The 16924-nt window shown below is 32.8% G+C and overlaps 1 protein-coding gene across 4 annotated transcripts; it reads left to right on the top strand.

Annotated features, from left to right (window-relative positions):
* Positions 1-521: 521 nt before the first annotated feature.
* LOC138332028 (E3 ubiquitin-protein ligase RNF34-like) lies at positions 522-13614 on the top strand. 4 transcript variants are annotated; one of them, XM_069279959.1, is made up of 7 exons: positions 522-677; positions 3195-3508; positions 4520-4807; positions 5314-5550; positions 5805-6009; positions 6314-6337; positions 6769-13614. In XM_069279959.1, the coding sequence occupies exons 2-7, from the start codon at positions 3338-3340 to the stop codon at positions 6969-6971; spliced, it is 1128 nt and encodes a 375-aa protein (XP_069136060.1). In that variant the 5' UTR covers positions 522-677; positions 3195-3337; the 3' UTR covers positions 6972-13614. The 4 variants fall into 4 exon arrangements, with proteins under 4 accessions (XP_069136060.1, XP_069136061.1, XP_069136063.1 ...); XM_069279960.1 differs by having other exon boundaries at positions 535-743; XM_069279962.1 differs by having other exon boundaries at positions 553-577.
* Positions 13615-16924: the final 3310 nt, after the last annotated feature.

The following is a 16924-nucleotide window of genomic DNA, read 5'->3' as shown; positions in this document are numbered from 1 at the left end:
GTTGGTTGACAGTGGCACCAGTGGTAGCTACAAAAATGTATTTTACTAATGGTGTTAAACAATGGATGACTGTACGCATGTATGGCTTTGGAAGTTGCGCGCGCTTTTTACATAATCATATAATTAATTGTGATTGGACAGTTTTTGTTTCTCCTTAAATGCTTTCATTTTACTATGACTAGGGGTTAATATGACAACTATCGAGGATTGGTATGTCTCGATTATTATACATGTAAAATACCCTGAAATCTCTGAAAATACACATTTTCCTATAAGTTTTCGAAAATTTATCAGTCTATCCTTTCAAAACAGCTTTGAATTAGAAAAAAAATTAAATCTGTTGTGGATATGTATGTCAATATAGCCTTCAAATGTAAATCTTGTTATTTTTGCTGATTAATTGTGTTTAATTTATTACTGTTTATGAAAATTCCCCTTTGGCGCCTCTTATGGATAGGTTCCTGGTTTCTAATACGCTTGAGCATGCGGCGCTTAGTAAGACGTTCGATTGAAGTGTACTGATGACCACGATTATTGACGTACGCGGCATTGGTGACAATTGGTAACGGGAAGGAAGGTAGGATATGCCAATTGAACCGTGACCGACTGTTTAAACGTTATTTAGGAACACCTTCCTGTAAATCAGTGTCAAGTGAGGACATGGTGTAATAATTCAGGTAAACCGACCCTTAAAATGACATTTTGAGTTCATCTTTCCGCCACACAAATGTGCTTTTATCCAGGTTAGCATTCTTTATTTTGTTATTTTTTACGACAAGTCTGTGTCGTGTGTGTATTTCTGAGTACGTGTGTTTGTGTATATATTCGCAAATGTCTGTGTATACATATAGAGAACGATCCAACGATTAATGCATATATATATATATATATATACATACGCGTAATGCTATCAATTATATATCGTTCATGACAGGTTATGTACATGACACATTGTCTGGTGACCGAAGAATATGGGCTTTCTGATGTCCTAGTTATAATTGTTAGTGCACTTGTTTGTGTCTAGTTCAGCATGAACCACTAGATATAACCTATATACATTGTATATGCTTACTAATTATAACATAAGACATGTTTAACCCTTTCCGAGAATCTATATTACTTTCTTGGTTATAGAACATGACTGTGTTTGTACATGTAGTATTTAAAAGGATGTTATATTAAAGGCTCATCATTATTAATTGGTAAGTACATTTTAAATAAGAATAGGATATTATCAAATTGGCATGTCATTATTAATTGGTATAAAAAACATATAAATAATGTAAGTAAATGTAGTAAGAACAGGATGTTATCAAATTTGCTTGTCATTATTGATTGCTATTGAAGTAAATTCTAGAATGTGAAAGGTATACACATATTTTTGGTTTTATTTTCAGGTATGAAAAAGGATCTCATAAATTCAAAATTACCATTAAGGCATTATGAATGAAATTATTTTCGTATATTTTTTTTTACCTCCATAAGACTAATTACCTGAAATACAATATAGGTTAATTACAGTATTACAACTGTAGATATTGATTGCTCATATGTTTTCTCTATAGTTCTTATCATGAAGCCAAACCCTGATTGAGTCCAATACTATGAAAAAGCTTCTTTTTTTTTTGCTGAATAGATAATAGTCATAAGTGTATATCTATAGGGTCTTTTTTCAGTTTAATTTGAGTATAAAACTAAAGAATCTTCTGGCGTCTTTAAATGACTTTGTACCTGTAGTTTAATGTAATTTATGATTATTTGAACTAAATTCTGATATATTTATAAATTATACATAAGCCAAGGACATCAATAACACATATACATGTAGTAATACATCCTCGATATACAAGACCTATACATAATTTCACAATATTAATGTTCATTTCATTATGATAAAAAGAAAGGCTTTTCAACCATGTGTATAATGTTTACAAGTTAGATGTGTGAAGTTTGCTATGGCACATGCCTATTGCATGGAAGGTATACAGTAAGTGTTATAAATTTATTTGTATTGTTTGTACAAGACATGTTTAGATTTGAATAAATAATATATGTAGGTGTAGAACATTGTAATAAGTGAAGGATTTAGATAAATTTACATCTATCAACATAGAAATCATTTAAATATTGGAATGCTAATTTCAAAATATATCATTTAACATTTGATGTGACGTTTTGGTTTTACAACAACGTGAAATCACAAAATGATCTATGTGCCATTTTACATGTATTTGTTTGTAAAGTATACAAAGGTATACTTCATATTCACTCAATCATACTATTATTTAAACATGCAGTTTACAAAATGATTTCAGGAAGAAGGAACAAGTCATATAAGGATATTTATTTCCTAGGGCACGTGGAATTTTCAATAAATTGTCATCCTTTGTTAAATTGTGTTTCTTTGATATGAATATTTATTTCCTGTTTCATTGTAGAAATTTAAGCTTTTGTATAATTTCTCTGAGCGCTGTTTCTTTAAAGTGACATGGTGTAATATTTGATCCACTTGTTTAATAAAGACAGCAAAATTAAACGCACTATAATTTCCATAAGAAATGGTTAAAGTCTACTCACATGGGCTTGTAATACCCGTATGGATTTTGGGGGATCTGCTGCTATGTGCGGTACAGTTGACTTGTATATATAGATATAGACTTGCATATCAGCACCCCAATCTCATATACATGTGTCCCTATGAACAGTAACTTAAAACTACAAATATATATTTGTTACCAGCATTTTTGACAACTGCTAATTTCTAGACTATATCATTTTCATACTTCTGTGCTTCATTTTTTACTGTTCTCACAATCAACTCCACAAACATAAAAATACATACTGTACAGCCGGTTATTTTTGTGGGGATGCTATTTTCCCTGCACACTGCTATAAATGCTATAAAATTTAAATTGTTAACACATGATTTTCTTTATTTTAATTCAAATTTGCAAAACTTTGGTCCACGAAAATAATCAGCTCTTTGGTATTGAAGTTTTGGTGTGGGGATAGGGTTGGGGATATGGGTGAGGATAGGGGTGGGGGTGTTGAATTGATCAAAAAATTTTATATGTAAATTATTCAGTTATATTGATTTTACTTGGCTTTATTAATATAGTTATGTGTAACATGAACAATGAACAATCTTTGTATTTACCTGTTAATTAGCTCAATTCTTGTTTTTCCCCTGTTAGATGATGCCATTGTGAAGTTCCTAACTGCTGAAACTGTACTTGTGCCAAAAACTTGCGAATACCATAAAGCTGAGCAATACAGTCCTTTACCCAATTTTCTGAATGACCTTGACATATTTGCCTGACCTTGAGAGTTTGACCAGATGGGGGCAGCTGCAGTTCGAGCCCAGAATGGCACAGCGACTTTCACATTCCATCCGTCGGGCTACACTACAAATGTGAACTTCAATCAGGGCCAGCAACAACATTCAGCACCTCCTACAATCATGTCTTGTGAAGCCTGTCAGACAAATTTTAATCTTTTCAAAAGAAAGGTAGGTTTGCTGCAATTACTAAAGCATTAGAGTGTGTTCCGTCAGTGGATGACTGATGGTCAAAGTGTGAATTGAGGACAGGCATCATGCCCCGATTTCTCGAAACAAACTCCAAAACTGACTTAAGTCTAAAGTTTTCATATAAGTTACATAAGGAGAAAAACTTAAATTTTGACTTAAGTCCGCACTGTTGTTTCGAGAAATCGGAGCCATATCTGTCGTTATCACTTTGAATTCATTAGCTAAGACAAGGATATAGATGAAAAGGATAACTCAGGGTTTTGGAGTGGTGAGCGCTTTTGTGTTTGGATACTGAATGTAACATTGGGCTGAATTTCCTTTGATAACCGCTGGCTCAACCTTTGATGCAGGTGCCTGGCATACTGTCTTACTGTTTTAAGGGGGAAGTCATTTCATGAGCTGTCGTATTTTTTAATGAAAATTTATGACATTTCTTCTAAATCTTCCGTCCTTAAAGCAAGGATTAGATGTTGTGAAATTTATTAAGCTTTATATTGGTGTTTCATTTGACTCAATAAGACAAGTATTTGTTGAGAAAATTTCAGGTTCATTGGCGTCTTGCGTGGTGCTTAGTAGTGTGAAGAGACGTTGACAAATCCTTCTCATTTATAACTTCTTGGCTACTATCCACTTCTACTTAAAGCAGTTCAATGTTTTTGTTTACATTTTCTGATAGTTTTTTTTTTTATTTTAAGGAAATTTACTAATATTATCCAAATACTTATTGCTATAAAAAAAGTTTGAATGCAGTATGTAAATGTTTAGTCCAATGTAAATATTTAGTCCTACTGTAACTATATGCTTGACACTGTAACTTGGAAATTTGGCATTATATATCAAGCTCTATAATGTAAAGAGTCTTGATAAATTGGTGAAGAGGAATTCTGAATACAATATTTTTCATTTTTGTAAAGGTTTACTTATTGTAATGTGTTTATGATATATATAAAAATAGTTTTATTTGTCTTTTTTCTCTCTTTTCTTCTCTAGAAAATATGTAAATATTGCGATAGGATTTTCTGCTCGAGTTGTGTACATCGATACCGAGATCCAGACAATAACAGAATGACATATAGACAATGTAATACTTGTAAAGTGCTAATGTCAGGCAAGTTTACCCGCTCAGACTTAATGAAGTGGAAGGTCAAGGAATTACGAATCTTGCTCAATAAACGAAATGTCTCAACCAGCACTTGCAAGGAGAAGCATGACCTCATAGATCTGCTGTTTATCAACTTTGCTAAATCCCCTCAGGAGTCAGCAGAAGTTGAAGATTTGGTGAGTTTTAGATTAGCAATTGATCACTGCAGTACTAGTGTGCATTTAGGATATATTCTTTATGCACTTTATTTTTGTAATAATACAAATTTTTGCATAATTTTGCGATTAGATTGGACTATGAATTCAGATTCAGTCTGACCTGTTAAGGGCACTACGTTAAGAAAGGTGCCCCTTCCCTTTTCCCATTAAAATTACTTTGGTGGAGAATAAGAAAGTTAACGCCAAGAAATATGTAATGTTTTATATTTTGTTAACAAGTTTCAGATCTGTCCATTGAACCAATTGTAGCACTATAGACAAAATAATGCTATTTAATATATATTTAAGCACCAACTTCTCTAAAAGTAGACCACATAAAGTCCTTACAATAATTATAAGTGTATACTTGGTAGCCTGTTTCATCACACACAGAATAGATAAAGATGGGAAATGGATTTACACTGAATGAATATTTTGCTGTATATATATGTATAAATTAATGAAATCTTTTCTACAATGTTCAGGAGTCTTTATCTAGACAGCCTAGCAGTTTGTCTGGTAGTACTGTCAGTAGTGGTGGCACTCAGGACCACAATAACCAACCCCAGGGATCACAAAACACTAGTCCACAGGAGCCAGGCCCACCCCCGGGGCCAGAGACCGAGGCTGATCGGCAGGAAAGGCTGAGACAGAGGCAAGAAGAAGAGATGAGACGAGCCATACTTAGGCAGGAAATACTTGGGGAGGAAGAAGAGGAGGAGGTGCTTATTTTCTTACCTTTTGGAAGCATATAATCTATGATTCCACACACAAGGATTGTCCTATATTGCTTAATAATGTTCAATAACGATGAAACTTCAAAATGCTTACTTAAAAGACCATCGGATATTAGCTAACAGTCTTAAGATAGGGCAGTGGAAAGAATAATCACATTTTGATTGCATTCTTTCACAATTATTGAAAACCACAAGGTTGGTATTTGAATAATTTTATTTGAACCGAATTAAAACTACAGGCGCCCCAGGAGACGGCTACAGCTCGTGTGAGGATGAACCTGGGGGAAATAAAAACACTAGAGGATGTAGACAGCCTCACAGTCCGGCAGCTAAAAGAAGTATTAGTTACAAACTTCGTTAATTACAAAGGGTGCTGTGAAAAACCGGAGCTAGTCGACAGAGTGAAGAGACTTTGGAAGGAACACAAAGCCAACGAACAAAAAGGTATGGCAATTACCACAATAGATAGGTGGTTCAGGACCAGTGGGGAAAAATGTAGTTTGTTCATATTTCAAACAATGGCTTTTAATGTAACAGAAGATGACTTTAGTTCACAAAATAATGTTTTTGTTATGTTTTTGATGCTGTTTCCCAGATTGTATAAGATTGATCAATGAAATACAAAATGTACTGTATAGCGGATTAGTTTAAGTTTAAGGGATGATATTTTAGTGATTTTGCCAACCATGTCTATAATTTTTACCTATTATTATTTACTTATCATTCATTATTTACTTTTACATTACAGTTAAGGATATAGATTCACCAGAAAGTAAGTACATGTATTCTCTACCAAATTTAAGTAAAAGGGGGAAATGGAATAGGAAAGAAAAAGTTTTCAAATAAAAAAAAATATCCAATTTAGTTAAATATTAGTTGAAATTTGTTTAAATGATATGCCCTTTTGCTAACAAGGATATAAAAATTCAGCTGTATTTTTCACCGTTATCCTCACTTTCCCATAACAACCTGAGCTACAAATGCTCCCTAGACAAATGAAGGATTTTTTTTTGTGCTCTGTCTTTTATTTAGGGGTACTTGAAAGACTGTAAACAAAAATTCTCTGACCCAAAGGATACTTTAGGGAACTTTAAAGACTGAAAACATTCCTCTGTCCCAATTATTGCCACCAACTGACAGTTATCATTAAAAAAAAATTTAACCTATACAATGTACATATTAAAATGAATATTTTTTTGATAGCTGCAGACGTGAATGGAGAAACAAACCCTGGAGGAGAAAAGGGAGAAGATGACATTTGTAAAATCTGTATGGATGCTGCTATTGACTGTGTACTTCTTGAATGTGGTCACATGATCTCCTGCACACAATGTGGCCGTCGTCTCAACGAGTGTCCAATCTGTCGACAGTATGTGGTGCGAGTTGTTCATACCTTCAAGAGTTAAGGATTATTATGGATAGGAACATCCTGTGTGTAAGCTGTTTGTTATAATTCATTCAAGAAACATTTGTACCTGAAGTCATGGAATCACAAGTTGTAATAAGGATATGGCTCTGGTTGGGATGAGTATGTAATAGCTGTAGAGATGAAAACAGTGGTTCGAATGGTTAGAGGTTTGATATCGACTGTTTACTGATAATATACAACTTGTCTCATTTTAGCCATATTTTTTCCTCAAAATGAAATTAACATATGGTAAATATGATGCTGTCTCAACCTTCCTTTAGATTATTATTAATATGTGTGAATTTGCATGCCATTCATAAGGAGGGTTTCAAGTTTGAAACATAGGAATTTATTTTAGATATAACTAAGAAACAATAAAATATGTTACCAAGTGAAGATATTTTATCAGTAGACCCTTAACACTTCTATAGGTCCTGTTAATTCACACATTAAACAGGTGCACAACAATTTATCTTTATATATCAGAGCCAGATTTCTCAAAACAAACTTGAGTGTAAAAAAAAACAAAATGTATCATATACGTTACATATCAAGGGGAAAAAATAAGTTTGTTTCCAATAATCAGAACCAGGGATGTGGAAAAGTTGAGTTTTTTGTTTTTGTGTAATTTTGGGTGAGCAATATTTGTCATATGCTTACTTGATTAATGACAATTATACTGTTCAGCAAAGTATTTACTTTTCCAGTAGTAAGATTTACTGTCCTAGCTAGGTTCATCTACATCCGTAATAACATGTGTCATAGATAATAGACAAAACTTCTGTCATTATTCCTAATAACTATGAGATTTACTTCCCTTTTAATTTAAACTTATTTCTTTTTCATATTTTATATACAATGGTTTTCCAACTTGTGTAAAGCTCGTTCCCCTTCAATTTAACATGGCATGTATATACTGTACAGCAAATGACAATCACTTGATGTTATAATGACGTCATCAAGCACCTGTTGGATATAGCAGGTGGAATATAGATTTATTTAGATACATGTATTACCTGATGACAACCGTTGCAGATTTTAACACAATCAAGTACAGTTGGACCCAGCTGTATTGAAATCATTAGGAGAGACAGAACTACATGTATAAAAACTTAGGATAAGAGATTATTGTTTAATTTCAAATTAAGTATTTTAACATACCAGAGTTGAAATTAAGCTTTATATTGTATTCTAGCTGTAATAAGTGAGCTCCACCTTAGATATTTTGATGTGGGAAAGTCTACTGTAAAAGAAAAGAAAGCAATAAGGTATTATTTTATGAATTATGTTTTATTTTGAGAGAAAAAAATGATTATTGATAAATTATTGATATGGAAATAATTGTGTTCTCCTGATACAATGTTTGAAAAAGTTCAATCCTCATTATTCAACGTAACTGCCTCCCTACCCCACCCTACCCCACACCAAGGCCTACCTACCCCGCCCCCTCCCAACCACGCCCAACCTGTCATGTTCATTCTACTTTATCCTTTATTTGTTGTCGCAGTGCCTGTATTTGAAACATGATGAAAATTTCCATAAAATAAGAATAATCAGAAATTGTACAAAGTTTCAAAAAAGGTGGAACAGAAAAACCCCCATTAAATTTACTAGCCATGACTAGTTTGGTTTCCTCTTCATAATGCTGATGAATCCTGTATTTATATACAATGTATTTATGGTCATTAGCTTAAAAGCTTAGCAACCAATGTTTGACATACAAGTAATAGTAGAATAACTGAATTCTGAAATCATACATCTGGTTAAACAGATTCAATAATCAAAATAATAGTACTGAGGTATATTATGATATGTCAATTAATTTGAATTTATTGATCTATATACATCAGCTGTTTCAATCATTAAGTTGTATTTAAGATCGACTGTTTTATAATTTGACTACATTAATTTTGTATTTTGGTAAATAAATATTATCATAGATTATGATTAAAACGTAGAATTATCAATCAAAATCTGAAATTTGATTTTTAATCAAAAAGTGTGTACATATAAGTAATCAAATCTGCAATTTCATGTCATGTTTCATCATTATGCTATTTTTCTTGAGGATGCATCATTGATAAATTATAAGGACATGATGTCACATCTTTTGAATGATATATTTTTGTAATGTATTTCATTAATATTTATTACATCCAGTTGAATGTGATAAATTCATGACATCTTTTAATTTCCATATAACATGATATGCTGGACAAATCAATGAAGTCATAGTTTGTATTTTTTTTTTTGGGATTCTTTTTTACTTCAGTATTTTCGAAGATCCATTAATACCATTTTTTTCAATGTGGCCATAAAAGGGGAAAATACCTAAGGTAATTGAATTCGACGGTTTCATGGTGTGGAATATTTCTTTGATGTTGTTTGTAGATTTATTTATGATAATTGGATTTTCACAGAACAGTAAAACATCAATATATACTGGAGAGAACAATAAATCTTCACTGTTGGCTTGAGGAAAATAACATTTCTGTTAATCGGAGTTATGTCCCTTTGTTTTTGCTCCTGAGTGTCAATACGGAGAATATGTAGACTGCTCTTTGACTGCACAGAACAGGTTTGTTATGTTTGAGGAGTAAAGTAAAATCTTTTCAATTTCTACTCAGTTGAAGGCAAAGCCTCTGTTCTTCTCTGCTGTTGTAAAGCCTCTGTTCATCTCGGCTGTTGTAACTAGAGGGAGACAACTTATACTCTTGCATCAATGAATAAAAATATGTTCTGTAGATAGAGTGTGTATTATAAGCTCCAAAAGTAGTATACATGTGTTGAATACTAGTGTAAATACACAACCTGACCGGGCTTCATTTCTGGGACCCTCTGAACATTTGCTAGCATTTGAGTTGCCTGGTCGCCAGCGATTGATCCATTCCTGGACCGTTACTCTAGAATAATTTTTTCTCTGATAAAAATTATTGCGATCAAGTTGATCACCCGCGAAATCATGAAAATATTGTCCCCACGAAAATAACCAGGTATTCAGTACTGTATATGAAAGTCGTGTGCTGGATACAGGCTGGTTTGTCATACAATGTATATGTGATGGAAAAATATTCTAAACTAATCTTGATGTGTAGATTAGCTAATTTCATCTATTAGTAAAAATGATTTGTTGAGATTCATTTAATGTCCGATGTAATGTGATTTTATGTTGTCTATACGAACTCTTGTGTAACATTGATTTAATGGAGGATAGGATGATATAATGTGCCATCATGTTTTAGCAAATTTTATGTTTGTTTATGTTTTTATAACGAGTCAGATGCTTATTTATATTTTTTCTTCTTTTTTTATACAATGAATCTGTTAAAGTATTAACTCAACTATGTTAGTATTTAAAAAGAATAACATATGATATTTATATAATTTTAGTGTGTTTCTTTTTCTTTTGTTTTGGGGTACCAAGTACTATTTGTACATACCATGTATTATAACAAGTTGACCTTTTCTTTGGTGAAAAAAAAAATGAATTCTTTATATGTTACTGGCGAGATATGTTTTTCTTGATGAAAATCTTACATAATTATTAATACAGTTCAAGAATGATGTATTACGAGTTTGAAACCCACATATAGATTGCTAAGTACTCACTGTAGGTCTGTGGATTTTCTCCAAGTACTCAGGCGTTCCTTTATCTCCAATGTAATATATAGTAAACTAACATTGGCCCTACATCATTTAACATAGCCCAAATGTTTACCCTACCCAAAGACCTGTTTAACGTACACTCAGCTGGTGTAGATGTATTGGGTAATGGATTTTGTGTTGTGTTCCTCTATGCTGCCATCATTGTAATGTCAAAATAGATCATATTAATATTTTTATAAGATTTTGACTACCGATGAAAAACATTTTAGTAATGTGCATAAAAATAGTACATATTCGTTCATCACACACGTCATCTGGGAGCTAAATCTTGAAAGATATAACTGTATTATATGCTACATACAATGTACATGAACAAATGATCTAAAAACTGAGGTAAAAGTTTCTAAAAGTTTGTCATACTTAGACCAATGATTCTGACCGCTCACTTAGGTAAGGATGGCGACTTGTTTCATTGGAAAAAAAATAGGTCACTGTTACTTACAGTGTGACATTTTAATGACACCAACTATTAGAGAGCTTACTCAGTTTTGCTTGTTACACAGTTATCTGCCCTTTTGGGTATAGATACTGATTGTTATCATAAATTATGTGATTGTAACCGTAGCGTCATAATTTTGATTAAAAAAATGATGTAAGTCTCTCAAACAAACTCTTTATTTATGAATAGATCAAACCTATGTTGAGTGTACTATACCTATAAGGGCAGATAACTCTTGTAATATGTAAAGAAGAATAACCTTATATTACTGAGTGGTGGACACTATGTAATACAAAGATGTGTTAATAATGATTTTAGTATTGAAGTAAAATTGTGATAAATTTGATTTTAACTTCATATTATTATTTTATAATTGCATGATATAAAATTCTCAAGATAAACTCATGTTTTGTAATCAGACAAACCTCATTGACTCAGTTCGAAGGACCATGGACAAACCTTGAATAATCGCTGTTTTTAGAGTTATGTTTATTTTGATAATTATTTAGGTTGTCCAGGACCAATAAATGTTCTTCTGAATTAAACATGGTCTTTGAGCCAATTAGTAAATAGGTTCAACTGTAATAATGTTGAAATGATTTTTTTATTCAATCATTAATGATTTATATCATTACATACATTATGTAAATTTTGTTTTTGTGTCTGTGTGTATCATTTTCCATTTTCCTGGTAACAATATTTACGAATAGTTTATATCTTGTGTTTTTTATTTCTGATCTTTCATCATTTTATTTGATTTTAAGGATAATTGCAGTTCAACATTTTTCTATGAATTCAAACATTCCTGCAGTGTTAAACAGTTAAATTTTGTACTTCGACTAAATGTGTGAAATTTAATTATTTTGCCCAATTTTCTTCTGAAAATAAAATATACGTTATGATGTAGATAAAACCATTAATATTCATATTAATTCACTAAATATAAGCATTTTTGATAAATTATTTTTAGAGCAATTTCAAAATGGGAAAATCCATTAATATAAGATAGAATCATTAATGCAATTAGTTTTCTTCAAAAATAAATATCATCATATTTGATGAACATTGCACTCTATCATAAAAAAAGTTTCAATTCTTGATAATTTTCTATTTCATACTCAGAGTGGGCCAATTATCAAAGTTGATATAGAGAGGCTGGATAAATACTGCTGTAAATTCCTTTGTGCAATTTTTAAATTATTTTTTCCCAGTGATTGTGCCAATCTTATTTTATAAGTGATTACAGAAATTGTGTAGACGCACATTGTGTAAGTTTGTGTGTAATTTCCTTATATACACTAGCAGGTGACCAATTCTCACCATCACATGTGTATTTGAATGGTTATAAAAAAATTTATAGTCATATTCTGATAGAAGATGCTGCCATGCAGGTTTCCACCAAATATTGCATGAAAAGTTGTGTGAAAAAACACAAACACACATGCGATGGCGAGAATTGGTACTTGGTGAGACTGAGTCTCTGACCTGTAGCTGTGCAAGCATACCTGGTAATTAGTAAGATCTTGCAATCATTTGTGTTGGAATTTATCGTTAATCGTTCATTAATTTCATTGTCACCTCTTGGATAAAACCCAGGACCTCAGGTTTTAACATCAAAATTGACCAATCCATTTCTAGAAGATCTGTCAGTAGTCGTGGTATCCTCCACACTATTTTGATTACTGTATTCGATCCAATAAGCACGCCTTCCCCTTTTGATTCCTCAATTTTAATTGCCCGGGCGTAAATAAAGACTTAAAAGTATCAAAACTGTATAGGTTTGCACTCTGTTTTTGCAATAATTTCATCTTAGTATGCATCTTTTCATTTTTTCAAATTGTTAAACGCCCTGGGCGCTAATTTGGTCGAATATGGTAAGTTTCCTTTGAGAAAGTAATAAAATTTCAATATTTGAACAAACCTGATTTACAATTACATATATATATAGTTAATTACTATTGTCTGCTACATCTACTGTTGACTATATACCTATAATTTATAATGTTCTGTTTAACATGTACCTATAACTAAAGATTTTCTTTTAACTATCAGGTCTTCAACTGAAGACATCCTAATGAAATTAACATTTATAGTTACCGTATTCGACCAAATAAGCCCCAAGTGTGCTTAAAAATTGAAAAAAGTAAGGGGGTTAATAGAACTAAATTTCATAGAATTGATCAATTCACAAAAGAAACCATATAAAAAATATACTACACAGTTTTCATATTTGAAATTTTCAGTTTGCATTTATATTGAATTACAATTGTAGTGGGGAAAAAAAGTGAAATAGAGGCCTCAAAAAAGGGGAGGGGCATTTATACATGGACTGGGCGTTTATTGGGCCGAATAAGGTACCCATTAACCATAGCATCTTGTAGATGTATATTTGTACCTGTGTCTATCTTATCCAGTCAGCGTCCAGCATTAATTACAGCTAGTTTTGTTTTCATTGTTATAGTCACATTATAGGTCATGCAGTGGTATTTGATGTAAAATATAATTTTTCACAATAAAAAAAAAACTGAATTCAAAATTATATTTTTTGTTATCTTTTTGCTTTAAATTCATGTTGTTATAATATGGAAGCAGAGGAGACCGAATTGAAAGAAACCATTGACCAATGGTCAGCACCTGGCAGCTGTGACCACATATAGTAGCTAAGTCTCAAACTTGTAACCCAGATGTTGAGGGATATAGAGAATGATAAGACACCTTAACACCTTTAGTTCTTCTCAATACCGCATTATTGTCCTTCAAATGGTCCATTTGGAAATGTAGAAATGAAATTAAGTATAACAAAATAGAAATTGCTGTTGATCATATATATACTAAAGTCCAATACCTATTTCAAAGTAATTTAGAAATATTTAAATAATCAAAGAAAAAGAAAATTGTATCAATAAATTATGTTCAGAATATTTTAAATAGATTTAAGAATTAAGGAATTAGCTACAGAATTCGAGGATGAATTACGAATGAAAGAACTGTAATGAGTATGAAAGATTCACAGAATGAATGTATTAATGAATAATATAAAGAATTAGAAAGAGTAAGTGAATGATTGGAAGGTTAGAGAGAATATAGGGAAATGAATGTTGAATGAAAGCCCTCTTGCAAGAGGACAATTATGTACGGATGCTGAATCCAGGGTCCCAACCCTGGCAGTCATCTAATTATAAGCTTATCATGTCTGGGGAATAAAGTATTGGTTTTTTTTTTTTTTTTTTTTTTTAAAAAGACACCTTAAACACTGCAGTCAAACCACAAACGTTGACAAGACTTTGGTAACACATCAAGTTATCCAAGAACTCAAATTAGTTAACTTGAATATACTAAACCTGTCTATAAAGATCAGCCAAGAGAAAAGTAAGCCAAGTGGTCTATACATACTACTAGAGTTAAATTGTGTTGAAGTCATTTGGGACCCTACAAAAGTGGTCTTAATAAGTAGTTGGTCCTTATACAGAAGTGGTCGCTATGGCAGGTTTGTCGTCTCCAAGTCAGATTTTGTTGAATGAAAGTTTTAAGTAAAGATAGACCAACACACTACATTAAAACATGCATTCTTCAAGTTATATGAGTTTGAGATATGGAGGTTAGACTCGTCTTCATGTAGAAAGCGAATAAACAACAAATGTAAAATATTTTGTATCAAGTTTAATAGGATTCACAAAAACAAGAAAAAATTGTTAACACTGAATCCATTTCCACACTCTCAGCTGGAGTGAAATGGACAAGTTGTGAAGAGAATACAGCTATACATAGTATACCAAAAGTTTGTTTTTGGTGAATAAAGGTAATCTATGGTGAAATCTATCACAGATAATATACAATAAGCTGGTACAAAAACAATATAAAAAAATATAGAAAGTCCAACCCATAAACAAACAACGTTGTGTGAAGTTGGCTCGATATACGACATTCGACATTCAACATTCAAATATCGTTGGCCACCGACGGCCTTTTGAATGGTGTGCAGCTCGACATACGACATTCAACATTCGGAACCTATATATAACTGACAGACGAACGGACTTTTGAATGTTGTGCAGCTCGACATACGACATTCAACATTCGGAACTTATATATAACTGACAGACGAACAGACTTTTGAATGTTGTGCAGCTCGACATACGACATTCAACATTCGGAACTTATATATAACTGACAGACGAACGGACTTTTGAATGTTGTGCAGCTCGACATACGACATTCAACATTCATTCGGAACTTATATATAACTGACAGACGAACGGACTTTTGAATGTTGTGCAGCTCGACATACGACATTCAACATTCGGAACTTATATATAACTGACAGACGAACGGACTTTTGAATGTTGTGCAGCTCGACATACGACATTCAACATTCGGAACTTATATATAACTTACAGACGAACGGACTTTTGAATGTTGTGCAGCTCGACATACGACATTCAACATTCAGAACTTATGTATAACTGACTAACGAACGGACTTTTGAATGTTGTGCAGCTCGACATTCGACATTCAACATTCAGAACTTATGTATAACTGACAAACGAACGGACTTTTGAATGTTGCGCAGCTCGACATACGACATTCAACATTCAAAACCAATAACTGGCCAACGACAACAGAATCTGAATGTTGCGCAGCTCGACATACGACATTCAACATTCAGAACTTATGTATAACTGATAAACGAACGGACTTTTGAATGTTGTGCAGCTCGACATTCGACATTCAACATTCAGAACTTATATATAACTGACAAACGAACGGACTTTTGAATGTTGTGCAGCTCGACATACGACATTCAACATTCGGAACTTATATATAACTGACTAACGAACGGACTTTTGAATGTTGTGCAGCTCGACATTCGACATTCAACATTCAGAACGTATGTATAATTGACAAACGAACGGACTTTTGAATGTTGCGCAGCTCGACATACGACATTCAACATTCGGAACTTATATATAACTGACAAACGGACGGACTTTTGAATGTTGTGCAGCTCGACATACGACATTCAACATTCGGAACTTATATATACATGTAACTTACCGACGAACGGACTTTTGAATGTTGTGCAGCTCGACATACGACATTCAACATTCGGAACTTATATATAACTGACAGACGAACGGACTTTTGAATGTTGTGCAGCTCAACATACGACATTCAACATTCGGAACTTATGTATAACTGACTAACGAACGGACTTTTGAATGTTGTGCAGCTCGACATTCGACATTCAACATTCAGAACGTATGTATAACTGACAAACGAACGGACTTTTGAATGTTGCGCAGCTCGACATTCGACATTCAACATTCAGAACTTATGTATAACTGATAAACGAACGGACTTTTGAATGTTGTGCAGCTCGACATTCGACATTCAACATTCAAAACCAATAACTGGCCAACGACAACAGAATCTGAATGTTGCGCAGCTCGACATACGACATTCAACATTCAGAACTTATGTATAACTGATAAACGAACGGACTTTTGAATGTTGCGCAGCTCGACATACGACATTCAACATTCAAAACCAATAACTGACCAACGACAACAGAATCTGAATGTTGCGCAGCTCGACATACGACATTCAACATTCAGAACTTATGTATAACTGATAAACGAACGGACTTTTGAATGTTGCGCAGCTCGACATTCGACATTCAAACATTCGGAACTTATATATAACTGACTAACCAACGGACTTTTGAATGTTGTGCAGCTCGACATTCGACATTCAACATTCGGAACTTGTATATAACTGACTGACGAACGGACGTTTGAATGTTGTGCAACTCAACATACGACATTCAACATTCGGAACTTATATAT

Source organism: Argopecten irradians, chromosome 9 (genome assembly GCF_041381155.1).
Source record: "Argopecten irradians isolate NY chromosome 9, Ai_NY, whole genome shotgun sequence".
Lineage (NCBI taxonomy): Eukaryota > Metazoa > Mollusca > Bivalvia > Pectinida > Pectinidae > Argopecten > Argopecten irradians.
Note: the sequence above shows the minus strand (reverse complement) of the source record. Positions and strands in the feature narration are given on the sequence as shown.

Coding starts and splice junctions, on each gene's coding strand:
- LOC138332028 (XM_069279959.1), top strand. CDS start 3,338: ATGGGGGCAGCTGCAGTTCGAGCCCAGAATGGCACAGCGACTTTCACA. Junction 4,808..5,313: donor CAGCAGAAGTTGAAGATTTG/GTGAGTTTTAGA, acceptor TACAATGTTCAG/GAGTCTTTATCTAGACAGCC. Junction 5,551..5,804: donor GGGAGGAAGAAGAGGAGGAG/GTGCTTATTTTC, acceptor TTAAAACTACAG/GCGCCCCAGGAGACGGCTAC.